Here is a 17,025-nt window from a genome sequence, read left to right as displayed (position 1 = left end):
GGTTGGTTTTAACTTCCCTGGGGGGGGGGGGGGGAGAGGAAGCTCCTCCCAGTGAGAACTAGTATTAGTAAAACCTCAGCACTGGACCAAAAAAATCTGTGTTGATATTGGCAACAGGATTAGGTGAACATCTCTTCAAGCATCCAGCATATCTTGCTCTGTATCAGCAACTTGTGGTGGCATTTCAGAGTATCACAGTTTTATTCTGCCGGGGGGGGGGGGGGGGGGGGGGAGAGGAAGCTCCTCCCAGTGAGAACTAGTATTAGTAAAACCTCAGCACTGGACCAAAAAAATCCCTGTGTTGATTGGCAACAGGATTAGGTGAACATCTCTTCAAGCATCCAGCATATCTTGCTCTGTATCAGCAACTTGTGGTGGCATTTCAGAGTATCACAGGTTAATGCAAGTTGGCAGGGACCTCAGGAAGTCATCAAGTCCAACCTCCTGCTCAAAGCAGCATCACTTGTGAGGTCAGACATAGTTACTCAGGGTCTTACCTGGTCTAGTCTTGAAAATCTCTAAGCATGGAGACTGCACAACCTCTCTGGGTAACTTGTTCCAATGCATAACTGTCCTTACGGGGAAAAAGAAAACAGAGTCAGCAGCAATATTAGGGGGCAGCATCATAAATGATTGCCTTATTCCTGCTCTTGCCCAGCTGCTATTGCCCACTGCGAGAGATAGACTGTTGGGTCAGATGGACCCCGGTCTGGAGGAGATTTGCTGCTGTTATGAAGCCCTGAAGGCAATGGTGCTCCTTGGGTGGGTGGGGAGACTTCCTCACCGCAATGTGAGAGTCAAGCCTTTCCCACCCTGCTGTGATGAGCTCCCCAGCAGATGTTTCTGGGAAGCCCACCTCCTGCCTGCAGGGACTCTGACAGAAGAGGAAAGCCGTCAGGAATGGAGTCATCTGCCGCAGGGTGACTGCCTCCTGCTCCTCACCCCCAAGGCACAACTTCTGCGCCATGAACCCCACGTGAGGCCAGAGACTGGGCGAGCCGGTCCCTGGCTGTGTACAGGTGGCCTGGGGAGCCCACGCATGTTCAACCTGCCCGAGGGGAGGAGGGGGCACAGCGATGCCCAGGAGCAGCTCCTGGAGGGGTGGCAGGGACCTGGGTCTGTGCCCTGTGGAGAACATCTGTAGGCAAATCGCAACTGATCACGCTTGTCTTTTGTCTGCAGCACTGGCTGTTATAAATGGCTGTGTCTGGCCAGACTGAAATCTGCTACGTAATGGAGGGGAGGCTGCCACGTCCACCAGGAGCGCCCACCGGCCATGGGCAGCACCCACCTCTGCCAAGAGGCAAAATGGCCCTGGCGGTGTGTGCAGCCTGTACCAACTGCCATGGGTCTTTGTCTTTTGCAGGGCTGATGCTAGGCAGGGATGAGCTGCCCACAAAGGGATCTGCCAGGCCAAACACAGGTGGTGACAGTTTGTGATAGCTCCTGGTGTGCCAAAGCCACTGCAGGTGTCAGGGGAGCTGGCCTGGAGGGGCAGTAAGGGATGATCTGGCAGGCCAGTGTAGGTGCAGCCTTAGGGATGTTTATTTACACACGAGATGTTTTGTTTGGCACTGTATCATGTAGACCAGGCCAGTAACTGTTTCCAGTGACTGTTCTCCTCTTCTGCTTTCCCCAACTGAGGTGCAAATAACTTTTATTATGGGCAAAACCCTCACGTTATGAAAAAGGCTCCTAAGGGATACTGAAAGCCTTATTTCCCATTTTGCACTGGGCAGCCGGTTTTACAGGCTGAAGTTGTATCAGAGAAGTTTTTTGCAGTCTTTAAAACAGATGAGGATCAAGTACTCACTTGAGTACAGCAGCTGAAAATTTTAATATCATTTTTAAATACACTGATAAAAGGCAATTCTTAAAATGTAAACATACTTTTCTGTAAATCTTTTTTATTTAGCAATATTTTGGTTTTAAGAAGCCTGTCACTGTATAAAACCAGAACAGCACATTCAATTGATTAGAAACTGGCTAGTTGTTATGGGTCAAAATTTAGTTTAAATGCAGAGCCATCAGCTATTGTGGTTAGTTGAATTTCATCAATAATCTGGAAGAAATTGTATAGTCTTACATACTTCAGAAATGATCTGTAGGCTCATAGGATTCTCCAAATTTTTTTCAAACCAGCATTTGTACCTAAGTGCAAGTTGTTAATATTTGCTGGTATTTTTATCTTATCAAAGCAGACAGTGTGACAATATTTGGTATGTAGAAGCCAAGAAATACTTAATGCCTTGATGCATTCTACCTCTGGGAGCAGAGCTCCTGCTTGAGGGAGTCCATCAATGCATAAGGGAATGTTTCAGTTTAGTTCAATACATGTCCCTTTACCAACTCTGTTTTCTTTTGTTTCAGAACATGTGCATAAGATGTCTGAGTGGAGACACATACTACAGCAAAGCAGGCAAGAAATTTGCAGGCCAGGTTCTGGAGAAGTTTATCCTGATTGATTGTGACCAAGTTCTTGCTGGTACATACAGGTAAGAAAAAGTGGCAACTACTGTGACAAAGACTGGTGACACTGAGAAAATATTCATTACCAAAATACTGAATAATATAGCTCTTAATTTTTTTTTTTCCCTCCATGATAATGATACACTGTTTTTCCTCTTCATTTCCCCTCATAAATGTCAGGTTTCATTTTGGTGCTTTACCTTCTACTACTCCATCCTTTTGCTCTTACCTTGCTGTTTAGCTTTCAGATAGCATTAACTGCTTGCCTGCCAACATTGATACTTCCTGGACACATCTGTCTATGAGTATCACTTCATTTCTTAAAAATGTAAAAAATGTTCTACCAGGTCAGATGATGCTCCACCTAGCCTAGATTCTGTCTCCAGCTGATGCTGTTTAGGGAGAGCAGCCCAAGCTGCTATCTATGGTCCATCCACCTTGTCCTCCCACAGCATGCACAATAGTTGCATACATCCCCTACTTACTCCGTTCAGTACCTGTTCTGTAACTGTTGTCCGTGAATTTGCCCTAACTCATTGTCTGTTCTAAACCAATCTCCTACTAATTTAATGAAGTGCCCCTAGTTCTAGTGCTGCAGATTGGTAAAATAGCTGTCCTACATTCAGCTAAGTCATTGCTTTCACAATTTTCCAAGCCTCCATCTTATCCACCCTCCCTGCCCTTTTCTTATCTAAAGTGAAGACCTCGGCCTTTTCAGTCTCTCCTCATACAGCAGCTGCTGCATCCCTCAGTCAATTATCTTTCTCTGCACCCTCTCTAACCTCAATATGTCCTTCTTGAGATTCAGAGACCAGAACTGCATGTAGCTCCCAAGATATGGCTGCACCAAGGTGTTATAGAGGGTCAAAATGATGCCCTCTGCTTTGTTATTATCACCCTTGCTGACAGTGGCCAACATTCATTGAATTTTTTAGCTGCCATTGCACACTGAGCTGATGATTTCAGAGAACTGCTGACAATGATGCTGAGCTCCTTCCTGAGCTGTTCCAGGTTTAGCATCATACAGGCCTGATATATATCCTTTTTCCCTATGGGTACACCACATTTTCCTGCACTGAAGTTCATCTGCCACATTTTTGTCCACTTGCTCAGTTCTATGAGGTCCTTCTGGGTTTCCTCGCCTTCAGTGAGATACTCAACCACCTGAACAAATTGAGGATCATCTGCAAACCTGGGGATTTCACTGCACCCCTCCATGCCTTAGGTCACCGATAGGATGAAAACCAATCCCAGCACCAGTCCCTGGGGCCTCACTGCTGACTCTTACCCATGCTGAAAAATTACCATTAAGCCCTACCCTTTGCATCCTATGCTTTCACCAGCTCTCGGTCCATAACAAGACCTTTCCTCCATGCCCATGGCAACTGAGTTTCTTAAAAGGCTTTGGTGTAGAACCTTGCCAAAGGCTGTTTGAAAACCCAAAAATATGTAGTTGTCTGGTCCCTTTATCCATGCGCTCACCGGCTCCCTCACCAAACTCCAGCAGGTCTGTGAGGCAGGGCTTGCCTTTACAGTAGCCCTGTTGACCTTTTTCCAAGAGGCTGTGCTTCTCCATGCCATCAGTAATCTTGTTCTTCACAGCACAGTGCCATATCCCAGGGTGGAGGTCAGCTCCAGTGGTATGTGGGCCTCAAGATTACATCCAGAGCCCCCTCTGTAGATGGGATCATATTAGAAACCTCCCAGTCCTCAGCAAAGCAGTCTTTGCAGTGGCACTGGTACACAGGAGTGAAACACATCTCAGTGTCACCAGCATTAGCAATGGATGCAAAAAATTCTTTGAGGTTCTCTGCTATGGTCTTGCCATCACTGAATGCCCCTTTTGACCCATAGGTCTCAAATGGGCCCACCAATTTCTTAACTGCCAGTACAGCATTTTTGAACAACCTACAAGCCATAGTCATCTTGGGTTTTTTTGACTGCTCCTTTTCAGCTCTTTTTGACTAATTGCTGCATTTTTACATAGTTACCTTTCTTGAAATTGAATATCCACATGCTGCATTTATTTAGATTGCTCTCTCCCACTACAGAGTTAAAATTGTGTTGTGAGCATTATTACAATTGGGCTCTTCCACTTCTACCTCTGGAACCAAGTCTTATGCATCATTCCAGACCACATCCTGAATAGCATCTTTTCTTGTGGGTCAAACAATTTAGGCTAGTTAATTCTGGCAAGTAATCATTTATTGCTTCCAAAAAGTTTTTCTCCACAGCTCATCCCAGTGAAGCATTAACCTAGTATGTATATGAGTGGATGAAATCTCCCACTATTACTACCTGTCCTATTTTGCAGCCTCTGTAATCTCAGTTAACGTTGTCTGATCACCATCACTGTTCTGATCAGAGGGTTGGGAATACTGTTCTTGCACTATATTTTTATTACTAGATTCTGAGTTTTCCACCTACAGACCTTTCCCAGAGTATTCTCACACTGTTGCACATCATATTATCCTTCACAAACAGTGCAACTCCCTAGGACAGACTGTTATGTCTGCGAATTTGGTGCCCTTGCAATACTTTATTCTCCTTCCACCAGGTCTCCTTGAACACTGCTCTCCCTTTCTCTCTCTTTTCCATCTCCCAGCCAGCACATGCTGGACCCTCAATTTACCAGTGTCCTCAACAGTGCTGTAGCTCCAAGCTGCACCTTCTCCTCTGCTTCTGACTTCATCATTTCCGAGTGTGGAGGTCTCACCTTATCAGACTCTGGCAGTGAAAAATGGAAGTACCTGGTTGAAACTGGTTATGTAGAGTCTCTATATAAAGCATATGGAGACCAGTGTCTGGTGGCATTTTGACCATCCTAAGACATGTGTCTAAGAACAATGAAGTGAATCACTGCCTGGAAACATCTATCCATCTCCATTGACTGCAGGGGGCGGGGATTAGATAGCTGAGACCACTCACTTTTGAATGGCTAAAACTGAGCATGTGTCAGCTGGGTTGAACTCCACAGCTGGAGGAACATCTTATTTCCCTGTGGCCCAGAGTCAGGGTGTTGCTTAGAATGCAGATTCGTTTCTCTGGGTCAGTTCCTCCCTCTGCTGTTCTGGGGCAGAGATTTGGGTCTGCGATGTGCTCTCTTTCTATAGATCTCTGTATAGCTGAAACTTCTTGAGTTCTGGAAGATAATTATTCAATTGAATAGGGTCGTATATCTGATTCTCTGCTGTCCCAGTAAGCACATGATGTTCTGGACTAAAAGAAACAGTCTCTTTTCGTGGAATTTGTTCAACAGTGGTCAGAAACACTTCCACAGGAGAAAATCAGGAAGTCTGCTACGGGGTATACTGCAGCCTGGTACTATACCTAGTACAGTAGATATTTAGATTACCCTCCCTGCAGATGGGAAAGCTAGATTCAAAGGATGAGAATAGTTACTGAGTAAAGTCAAAGATCCAGGGTGGATCCAGGGGTGTCTCGGGATGATAGAGGAAAGAGGGTAAGAGTGTTCTTACCCAGTGGCAGGTTTTACAGTTCAACAATCTTGTGTGCAAGGATCAGAGGCTTCAGAACCTCCAGGGTTATATGTTGTATGTGCTTCTTTATGTTCAGTTTGCCATAGGAGAATTTTTCCCACCATGGCTGGCTTCCACAATACCCTCTGGCAATGGGTTCTGCAGTTTAATTTGTTTTGTGTGAAGAAGTGATCCATTGTATTTGCATTAGACCTACTGCTAGATAATTATATTTGATGACCCCAAATTCCCATAACCTGGGCACAGTAAATCACTGTTTCCTATTTACTTTCTTGACTGCATCCATGATTTTGTCCTCCTCCATTATAATCCCTCATGTGCATCATCTCTTCTCCAGCTGAAGCATCCTTGGCGGTTCAGTCATTTCTTGTGCAGGAGAACTCCCAGACCTTTAATCATAATGTCTATCTTTTGTGAAACGAATTGACCGGAACTGCATGAAGTGGTCAAGATATCCCCACCCACTACACTTTAGCATTGTAGTATAATGGCAACTTCTGTCTTTTCCTCTGTCCCCATTCTGGCAGTTCCTAGTCTGCCGTTTGCCTTTTTGACTAGTGCTAAACATTGAAGTGATCATTTTTTTGAACTGTCCATGGGAACCCTGACCTCTTTCCTAAGTGTTAATATCTGAGAACCTATCAATATACAGAGACAGTCAGGGTTTTTGCAACAGTTTGAATTTATTGACATTGAATTTTGTCTATCATTTTGTCACTTATTCACCCCATGTGATAAGATCTTCTTGCAGCTTCTGATTATCCAGTTTTCTTTTCACTACCCATGATAATTTTGTCATGAGCTCTGACATGGAGCTTCAATGGTTTCTACCATTTTTCAGGACTTTTCTGAATATGTTGAACAGCAGTGATCCCAGCACAAAACTTGTGGGATTCCAGTGGGTAGATTAAAACTATTGCTAGCATTTTTATCCCATCTTTAATCAACTGTTACTCCTCAGGAAGAACTTCCTTTGTACTCCACGATCACTTAATTTTTCTAAGAGTCCTTGCTGAATGACCGTGTCAAAAATCTCTTTGAAAATTCAAGTATCCAACATCAAGCAGATCAGATGCATCTGTGTGCTTGCTGCCTCCTTCAAAGAACTGCAAGAGGGTTTCGAGGCATGGCTTCCTTCCACAAAAATATGCTGAGTCTTCAGCATTATGATTATAGTTATTTATGCATCTAATCATTTTACTCTCTCTTTGCTTCTACCAGTTTGTTCAGTATGGAAATAAGACTGGCTGGTTTGTAGTTTTCCAGGAGCTCTTTAAAAGATTCACATTTACTACTTTCCATTCCTCTGCTACTATGTTCAATTTAAATGATAGGTTATTCACTGGTTAATAATTGGAAAATTGCTGACTTCCAGTTTTTGAAGGCTGTTTACTTTAATTTTCCTTTGTTCACATTTACTACTTTCCATTCCTCTGCTACTATGTTCAATTTAAATGATAGGTTATTCACTGGTTAATAATTGGAAAATTGCTGACTTCCAGTTTTTGAAGGCTGTTTACTTTAATATTTTCCTTTAATGCGCCTTTTAACTATGGTGACTTTTTGGATGTTTTAAAGTGTCTTTATTTTGATAGGTACATTTTCTCTAAGACTCTAATATAGCATCTTTAACCAATCTTCATGCTGCCCCAAACATTTAACCTTTTTGGTTACTCTTTTAAATTTCTTTTTAATAGCATTCCTCACTTTCTCTTTTAAGTTAAGTATTACTGTTGTGGATTATTTTGGTCCTGAAAGAATATTTGATATGGGTACGTCATGGTTATTTTTTTGCCGAGTGGCCTTTCCAAAGAAACTTTCTGAATTGGTAATGTTATTTCTACTTTTGTTGGTTTGCTGGTTAGTTTCTCCAAAAAGCAGTCATTTATAGTGTCTAAAATGCAGTTTCTGCAACTCTCCTAGTAATGGCCCCCATTCAGCATGGCTATAACTGAATCTCCCTTTGTTTCTCTGCTTTCTGACTTCTTAGCCTCTCAGCACTTCCTTAGCATGGCATATTTACCATCAGCACTCTGCTCAGAAAGTTCACAGTATAGCCCTAATACTATGTTTTTCCTATTTGGTAGTGGAATTTTAATCCAGCAGGAATATATTTCATTTGTTGATATATCATTTACCTTATTTGACTTTTTTTTTAATGTTGCCCCAGCAACGTATCCTCTATTTGTCCTTTTTGTATAATTTCTACCCTTGCAGTTATACTGTTCCTTGATTTTCTTCTACCCAGTAAGTTTCTGAGATGCCTCCTATGTCAGTCATCATTTCAGCTCAGGTATTTCTCAACATCTATCTGTTTCTTTAGCTCATAAAATTTATGTATGCATGTAAACTTTTGTATCTGATCTGTTTGTTCACCACCGTGCACTTTTCTAAACACAGTTTTATTTCTTCAGATGTTCTTCATTGATTCTAATTTCTCACCTTAGTGTCATTGATTTCCATCCTGTCCTTATATCAGAATACAGTTTTCTTTCTTTTATTCCTAAGGTAAAGTGGGCAATCTCAAACTGTGTGGCCTTCCACACATCACAGCTTTGCTCCAGATTCTAATTTAAAGCCTCCCTATATCTTCTGCGTTATATTGTGCAGCAGCCAGGTTTCATTTAGGTTAAGATGGAATCCAGCTTTCCTTATAGAGTCACTGTGTTCCTACAGTTTTCTATTTCCTTATGATTTACCATCCTTTCCTTAACATAATTTCCATAACCATGTCCTGAAATGCTCTTTTACTTCTCTGTCCCATTCTAAGCATGGAAGAGGGAGTATTTTATAAGGCTACCAATAAAATCTTTTTTAGCTTCCTACTTAGCTGCTTTTATTTTACCCCCAAGACTCATCCTATCTCTTTTTATGTTAATGGGACCTATACAGACATTGACCAGTGGCTTCTCTGTAGTGCTCCATAACTTAGATCCAAATGCCTCTGCTATCCTTCATCGCAGCGAGCAACTCACTCTTCATTCTTTGCTGTCATCCTGCCTGAGCATTGAATCATGGAGGACTACAGCTGTGTGCTGTCTGTCTCCTCCAACACAATTTAGTACCTTCTGTATAGCTTGGTTTGTACAACCTGGGGACAGTTACCATGCTGACTGTCAGTTGTCTCTTTTCCAGACTCAACATCTCCTGTTCCTCAGAGGATTCAAGTCGAGTGAAAGGATTATGCGTGTCTTGTAGGCCACGGTGTAGCTCATACACCCCCAGGATGTTTGCTTTTTTTCCCAACACTGTGACACTACAGACATGTGTTTTCCTTAAGACATACTCTAACCCCCAGAGATGCTGCCTACTCAGTCTCCAGCCTGTATTTGTGCACCTGATCATGACTGCCTGGAATGTATTTTCTTTGAATATTTTCCTGTTCAACTGCATCCTTTTTTATCAGAACCTTTTTCAAACTCATATCTGTGCAGTCCCTCTCCAGTGGATACGATTTGTGAATTTAATGAGTGTACACTCTTCCATTATTTAGGCTGCTCATAAAGATATTGGATAGTACCAGAGCCAAGATGCTAGATCCCTCTAGAGTTTCAATACATCCTTCTACGTTGACAGTGAATCCAGATGTGTAGCCTCTCCGCATCCTCTCTTGCAGAGGGGTATTTTCCTACTCTTTCCTTGACTATTCAGGTATTCAGTAAGTGTCTTTTAATTCTTCAGCTGTAAGAAAAGACTTTTTTCTCCTCAAATGCATGCTCAAATCATGCTTGAAATCCGTTTTTATTCTCTAGTTACGTCTCTAGCCATCAGATTCTCTCTTCTATGAGCCCTATATGCAGTATTACACGCATGCAGCAAGAGTAGTATACATATTGACATTTTCATATTGAACCCCTATGTTGATACTGTTGTTCTCTATGCTGACATTTTCCTTGACAGTTTTGTAAAAGCCCTTCTTATTTTCCAAAATACTTTTGGCAAGCTGAATTCATTCTGATATATTGCTGCCTATTGGTATGAATCAGGCATATTTTTGGAGAGTTTTCTAAATATGGGAACCAAGGTTACTGCTCTTATCTTGAACAACTGTAGGCAAATTAGTTTAGACCCCTCAACTCTTATGTGTTTATTCATTAAATATTTCCCTGTGTTTTCCATCTTTAACATTATATTTCCTCTAAATGAAGACAAGGAGAAAACAGGGTTCATTGAGATATCTAGGAAAAGCAATAATCTAACATGCTAAATATAATTATATATCTAGTTATTTAGTATTATTCTGGGCACCAGAAGAAATAGTATGTTTCTCTGAGCACTTATTTAACATAACAGAGTGAAGGATATGAAGACATTTACTAATGCAGCAGATGAGAGGAGCCTAAGGGCAAATGGGGCTAGAGCTAAACAGGATCTTGAACAGGAAAACTAGAGTAAACATTTGCCAGGTTAGGACTAGAGAAAAGAGGTGGTATTGTCAGCCTGGAAGGGAGTTTCATGGCAGTTTGAGTTGCCTTTAGTTGTCTTAAATTTCTCAGCTCAAAATGGAAGATAGTCAAAGTATCGCTATGTGTATTGGCACAGACAGGAAGGAGCTCATTGTTTGCTGTATTGTAGTGAAAGAAACTCAAGATTTGGGGTTGAGGCCGACATGACAACTGAAACTGAAAAATGAGAGGAGAAAGTTGAGAGGATTACAAAAGCTCTGCACCTGGCTTCAGTACAGGGGAAGAAAAAACTAAGTACGTAAGCGTTTGGCAGTGGACAGGTAAAGCTACATGGGTTTGAAGCTGGAGGAGGCTTGGAATTTCTTTAAAAGAAAGGTGCTCATACTCTCAGGTATCCATGTCCCAAGCAAGAGGAAAGAGCTTTTAAGAGCGAGTTCCAGATCTAACTCGATGAACAGTCACCTCAAGAAAGAAATTATAATTAAGCAGAAAGTGAGTGCATAGGGAATGGAAAGCATCGTTTATCAGCAAGGAAACCCCAGGCTGATATGTATAAGCAAGGAAGTGAGCGTTGCCAGAAGATAAGTTATATATAACCTTACGGAGCACACCAAAGCAAAGAGGAGGAAGTCCTCAGGTGTATAAATAAAAAGTGACTCCAGAAGAAAGAAACAAGGCATGCTGCTGTAAGGGTGAACAAGCAATAAGAGATAACTGAGATGGGGTGCCCAAATTAACTGAATACATTGCACTGGTTTTAGTCAAAATGAAGATGAAAAATGATGAGTGGAAATGATTTCAAGTGCATTGGAAACAAGCTTAAAGATCTTACTACAATAAAGTCAGATTATTGTCATCTTATCAAAAAAAAAGTCACTTGAAATTACTAAAGTGTTATGTAGTATCTACATTTATCAATGAGCAAAAATTATACACAGACGTTTGTATTGGCATACAGAAAGAAAAGAATGCTTTTGACAGCCACAGTGACAGAAAAGCGGAAAAAATGAGTAAGAGAAACTACTGAAAGAAGCAAAAAACCTTCTGCTGCAAATTGGTATCTCATCAGTTGGAAACCGCTGAAGCAGAGAAGCTGAGTGTGAAGAACTGTGAGCCACCTGTACAATACAGCTGTAGAAGGACCACGGCAACCCTAGACCGTACTGCAGTTTTACAGAGGGGCACGCAGAAGAACTAATCCTGTTGTCGAAAACACTGCTGAGACTGAGACTTCGGCTGAAATACCGCAGGGTGCTCTTGCCACTGGTGCTCGACCCAAGCCAGAGCACCAGGGCAGGGGATGCTGCGGCAGGACAGGCAGGTGTCGCCCACCTCCCGGGAGGTGATGCTGCAACTCCATCTCCTGGCCAAAGGCTGAGCTGCACGGGTTCCTGGAGGGTTCCTGCTCCGGGAGTGTCTGAAAGCAGGGCAGGGAAGGGATCCTATCCTACAGCGATCCTTTCCCAGACTCCTGTAATTTGTGCCCCAGGGTGATTCAGAACTGGATACGGGATCTCTGTGTGCAGCAGTTTGGAAAAAATAATGGCAGGAAAATCCTACCGCTTTTAGAAACTCACATGAACTTTTAGCATCCACAGTGGCCCGCAGTGAGGAGCTCCACAGCTTGCCTGTGTGTTGTGTTGCGCAAGGAAGTACATCTTCTTGTCTGTATTGAATTTGTGAACGTGTTAACTTCATTCAGTGCCTCATCTTTATACCAGAAGAGACCGAGAATGATCATTCCCTGGCTATTTCCTCCATGCCATTAATGGAGGAGAAGACCTTTATCAGTTTATAGTGTTGGGAATAGCCATGGCTGGCAAGGCCACATCGTCCTATCATGGAAACCTGTACTGTGGCAAGGAGAGGAGCTGTGCCACTGGGGGCACTTGGATGATTCCTTCCAGGTCCTGCCGTGACACAGATTGGGCAGGCCTCCATTGGATCAGCATGGGAAACTGGGGCACAGTAATGCTTGGACTGGGGAAAGAGCCGTAAGAGGCATCAGTGGCCAGGACAGTCATAAGGCCAGGGAAGTGTATTGCTGGATCTGAGGCTACTCCCCTTACGGGGGAAAGGACAGCTCATGTGGATGAGAGGAGATGGCTGGGTGTATCTATCTTGTGCGTTTCTGTAGTGAGGCAGTACTTGGGCCAGAGGGTGCTGGGAGAAAACAGAAGGTGGAAGTCACTTCGTCCAAGGAGGGAAGGAAAACCTAAGCAAGACCTGTTGTTTACCTCCTGCTAAGGTGAGGCCAGAGGCCTTGATGGGTAGCTGTTGTGATGTTCCTGCTCCTCTGAGACCTCCTAGCCAGAACGAGGAGGGCAAACATGACCACTTGCACAGCTCTGTTTCCAGGTCTGCTGGCAACAACGGTGCCAGGCTGGGTGAACAGGGATGGCAGGCATTGTCCTCCACCCGGCTGACCAGGGTCCTCTCGCAGTTCATGGGACAATGCTCGCAGTGCGAGGGATGCAAGCCTGCCCCTCCAGAGGAGATGGTGCTCAGCCCTCTGAGCGCATTTGTGGTTTTGAGGAGTTCAAGTGAACGCAAGTGTGTGTGCGAGTGGCGTAGGTCCTGAGTTGGGATACGTCTAAGCACTGTGCAGTGCGGACGCAGCACTCTTGTGTAGAAGGATAATAGCTGTAAGCAACATGGATGGGAACACCAGCACTCCTGGGAGCCAAGCAGTGCCCCTGGGATAGACACCTTTGACAATGTCAATACAGGATACACGCGATCTTTCTTCAAAGAACTCTCACAGCTTTGTGAGATATAACTTTCCTTTGCAAAAGCTGCCTTTCCTATTATATCATATTTACCTATATGGCCATTGATTGTATTCTTTAGAAGAGTCTCTACTAATTTGTGCTGTGCAGTTATGAGACTTAATGGTCTGGAACATTGAAAAAATTATATCACATTAGCAACCTTCCACTCTTCTGATAACCAAGGCACTTTCAAGTGAGAGATAACATATCCTGGTTAGTAGTTGAGCTATTTCATCCTTGCATTCCTTTGGCGCTCTTGGGTTGATGTTATCTGGTCCTGCTGTTTTGTTACTATCTGCTTTGTTGATATGTTTTCTAATCTCTTCTACAGAGATTTCAACATGAGACTGATCCTCCCTTATGTTTTGTATAAGGGTGGGTTCAGGGCATGGATCATCCCAAGCTCCTGTACAATAGACACTGAGGAATTATCTGAGCACTCCTATTACACATGGACCATGTGCTAGCCCCACAGAGAGCTGAATATTATTTCTTATGCCTTTTGCAATGTGTGACCCAACCTTTTTGAAAGATGGGCTTTCTGGTCTTAATAGCTTCTCTTCTGTCATTTTAGCTTCTCTTCTGTCATTTAGCCATCCCAGCTATTTTCTGGTTTTTTTTCCTCATGTCTCTCTGTGAAGTTGTATGCATTCGCTTTGAGCCTCCAGTATGGTATTTCTGAAAACTCTTCATGCCACCCGCAAAGGTTTTTCACTCTTTTACTACTTCTTCATTCTTACTTAATTTACCTGTTTTGATATTAAGCAGAAGAGTATTGATCTTTTTGTTTTATGTTGCTCTTTGGGGGATGTGTATGCTGAGTGTAAGTATACTACTTTCGTGAAAACATTATGAACCATAACAACTGCATACTGCTCAGGAAAAAGCAAAGAGCTGGTTTTCCTACTAAAAGTTCCCAGATAGCTGTCTTGTGAACTAAACATTGATGAGGCCCCAAGACATACTGACAGTATCTTGTCCTGAAATGACATTTACTTGAGAATAAGTGGAATCTCCCATTACAGTTGCTCTCCTGTAGTTTCTGTGATTTCATCCCGCTCTTGTCAAAGTCAGTATCTAGCTTTAGCAACTGATAATGCAGCCCTAAGCTGGTACTTCCATCTGTGAAGGTTCTGTTTTATTTAACACAATTAGTCTGCTAATCTGGTTTGACTATAACAAGAATGAAAGAAGCAGCTGATGACTGGGATGACCACAAACCTGGGGAGCCTACTCTGTAAGAGGAGCTTCCCTGTTTAATCTAGGAAAATGAAGACTGGGAGGAGAAATGTGGTTACTGTCTGTAGATATATGGGGGAAGAGCTAATTAAGGTACAGTTTTGGCACAAACAACAGGTAGGGTTAAGCAGATAAGGAAAATATGCAGAGTGGCAATTAGTGAAAGTTTTTCCCCAGCTGGGGCAAAACCTAATTCGTTTTAAGGTGGAACATAAGCTCCCAGAAAAGATCCCAAGACATTGTACTGCGAGAGCAAGGACTGGGGCAAAACCTAATTCGTTTTAAGGTGGAACATAAGCTCCCAGAAAAGATCCCAAGACATTGTACTGCGAGAGCAAGGACTGGGGCAAAACCTAATTCGTTTTAAGGTGGAACATAACAAGCTCCCAGAAAAGATCCCAAGATATTGTACTGCAAGAGCAAGGACTGGATTTGCTGAGCAAAGGACTCATGAACTTCTAACACCGTGCATCTCTTAACTGGATGGCAAGGAAAAGATGGAGGGAGTCTGGGGAATCTCACAGCAATACTTATGGAAAACATCAGCCTTCCTGTCCTGAGGTATTCCTGTGGGGCTCTGGAGACTTCTGCCCCTCAAGGCAGTGCCCAAGATCTCCACTCCTCACACTCCTGCCTGCCTAAGCGTCTCCTTCAAGTTCATCACATGTTGCAGATGTTAAGGACGTGAGAACGTAGCTCCTGCCACGGCAAGGGAAGAGAGCAGGAGACCAGGCATGCCTTGATATCCCCCCCAAACAGCCTCCTCGCCCTCTGTGGAAGGTATGGTTGCAGTGTACTGTGCTAGCCAAATGCTGAGCTAGAAAGTCTGCAATACAAGTTGGGCAGAAAGAACCCTTCAGTGCCCCGTGCTTCGTATCTCATTGTCCCATAGTCACACCATCTCCAGACAGTCGGAACTCTCCTTGCCACTGCCTGCTTGATACAAACCATGCACACCGCAGTACCCCCCTGCATGGACTGACAAGCCTGTCCACAAACGGTTAGCTGGTACTCTCCAACACACGGATGGGATGGGGAATGGGAAACGATGGTTCCTTGCTTATGGGGAGAGAGCACTGGCAAGAGGAAGCTGGAGAAGAAAAGGCCTGAAACATGCTGCTGTGGTTTTTAGGCAGGGACCAGTTGTTGCTCTACATCCTTCCTAAGGCTAAGGAAAACCAGCTGATACTTCTTGTTCATTGTTTATATTTTCATACAGTTCATTACATCACTGAGCTGAAACTAAATGACCATTTTAGGGTTGTTCTTTTGTAATTATGTAATGAGTACATTCATCTCTACAGGTAATCTCAGACTCGAATACTTCAGAAAAGTTTTAATGACATAAATTGAGTAGCAATACATCACTCAAATGGTAAAATCAATGCTAGTTATCTTGGCACTCTGTGAACTGAAGTTACATGTGGGTTTTTTTTTTTCTTTTTTTGCAGTTTCACCTGGCTTTGCAGCCAAGTCCACACCAGCCTGGTGACCCACTTCCGTGGTCAAATTGTTGCAGAGTTTGACAAGGAATTCCGGTACTTGTATGCAGAGTCCAGAGCAATGACCAGCTTCTGTGTGCCAGATCCTGGAACGTGCCCCTCTCCTCAGAATACCTCAAAAGTTGCCAACTCCCTTTTAAAACCCACACAGGTGAATGATGCTGAAACCTTGAGCCCCTCCAGCAGCCTTTCCAATGTAAGCATCAGAAGCATAAAAATGTCTCCCTTTCTGAAAAACTCCAGCTGCAATGTACACCAGGAAAAGCAAGATTCAGGCTCTGATTCTGGTAATAAGAAGGGGAAGGAAGACACATCTCTGAAGCCTACTTGCCCTAAGCAGCAAGGAGAACCACCAGACTCGCTGAACAGTCCTCCAAATAAATCCACCCCAGCCTTGTATCACAAATCAAATCTCATGACAGCAAGGACATTCTTGCAGCCGGAGCCTTCCCCTGCCCTGAGCTCCAATAAACCTGGTTATCAAGGGGACAATAATGCTAACAGCAGCCACTGCTCCCCGCTAAGACAGGAGCAGACATTGCAGTCCCTTTCGGAAGTTGCCAGTAGCAATGGGACAAGCATGAAGCAGAAGGGGCCTGCTGCTACCTCCAGGGAACCGACAGCAGAAAATGACACCACTTTTTATGGGATGGAAAAAAGACAGAGTCCCGGACAAGGAAAATTGGACCTGCTCTCCCCATACAACCAGCTAAAACGAGATAAAAAGCCTGTAGTTCCTTGCTATGATAAACTCACTGAGGACATGCTGATGGAAAAGAACAGCACGTACGGGGCTGAGAAAAGAATGACTCTCGGGCACAGTAAGCTGGATCTCATCACCAAGTACAACAAGTTAAAATCTAAACACATACACAGTCGGTTCGAACTCTGACCTGGACCTCGAGGTGTCCTTTGGTCTTATTTTCAAGTGGTTGCTTTTCCCCACCAATCATCATATCTGGGGCTTGAAATCAAAATATGGGTGGCAAAGTAGTCTTGTTCCTATTAAAAGGTGTCCGTGCTGTTTCCAATATATGCAGATGATTGATTCAGATGAGATTAGCAAGTACAGTTCAAATTTTCAATTACAAGATCATGGCAGGAGAGAGAAAATGACGTAAACATAATCCACACTTCT

General features: G+C 43.4%; 1 protein-coding gene across 1 annotated transcript in view; it reads left to right on the top strand.

Moving 5' to 3' along the window:
- FAM83C (family with sequence similarity 83 member C) overlaps window positions 1–16,779 on the top strand; it is a 26,971-nt gene extending 10,192 nt beyond the window's left edge. The window contains exons 3-4 of the mRNA XM_009284013.2: window positions 2,371–2,495; window positions 15,837–16,779. Coding sequence (XP_009282288.1) covers window positions 2,371–2,495; window positions 15,837–16,779 — 1,068 coding nt within the window. The remainder of the gene's footprint in view (window positions 1–2,370; window positions 2,496–15,836) is intronic.
- The last annotated feature ends 246 nt before the right edge of the window (window positions 16,780–17,025 follow it).

This window comes from Aptenodytes forsteri, unplaced genomic scaffold (genome assembly GCF_000699145.1).
Source record: "Aptenodytes forsteri isolate BGI_AS27 unplaced genomic scaffold, ASM69914v1 Scaffold295, whole genome shotgun sequence".
Taxonomy (NCBI): Eukaryota; Metazoa; Chordata; class Aves; order Sphenisciformes; family Spheniscidae; genus Aptenodytes; species Aptenodytes forsteri.
Note: the sequence above shows the minus strand (reverse complement) of the source record. Positions and strands in the feature narration are given on the sequence as shown.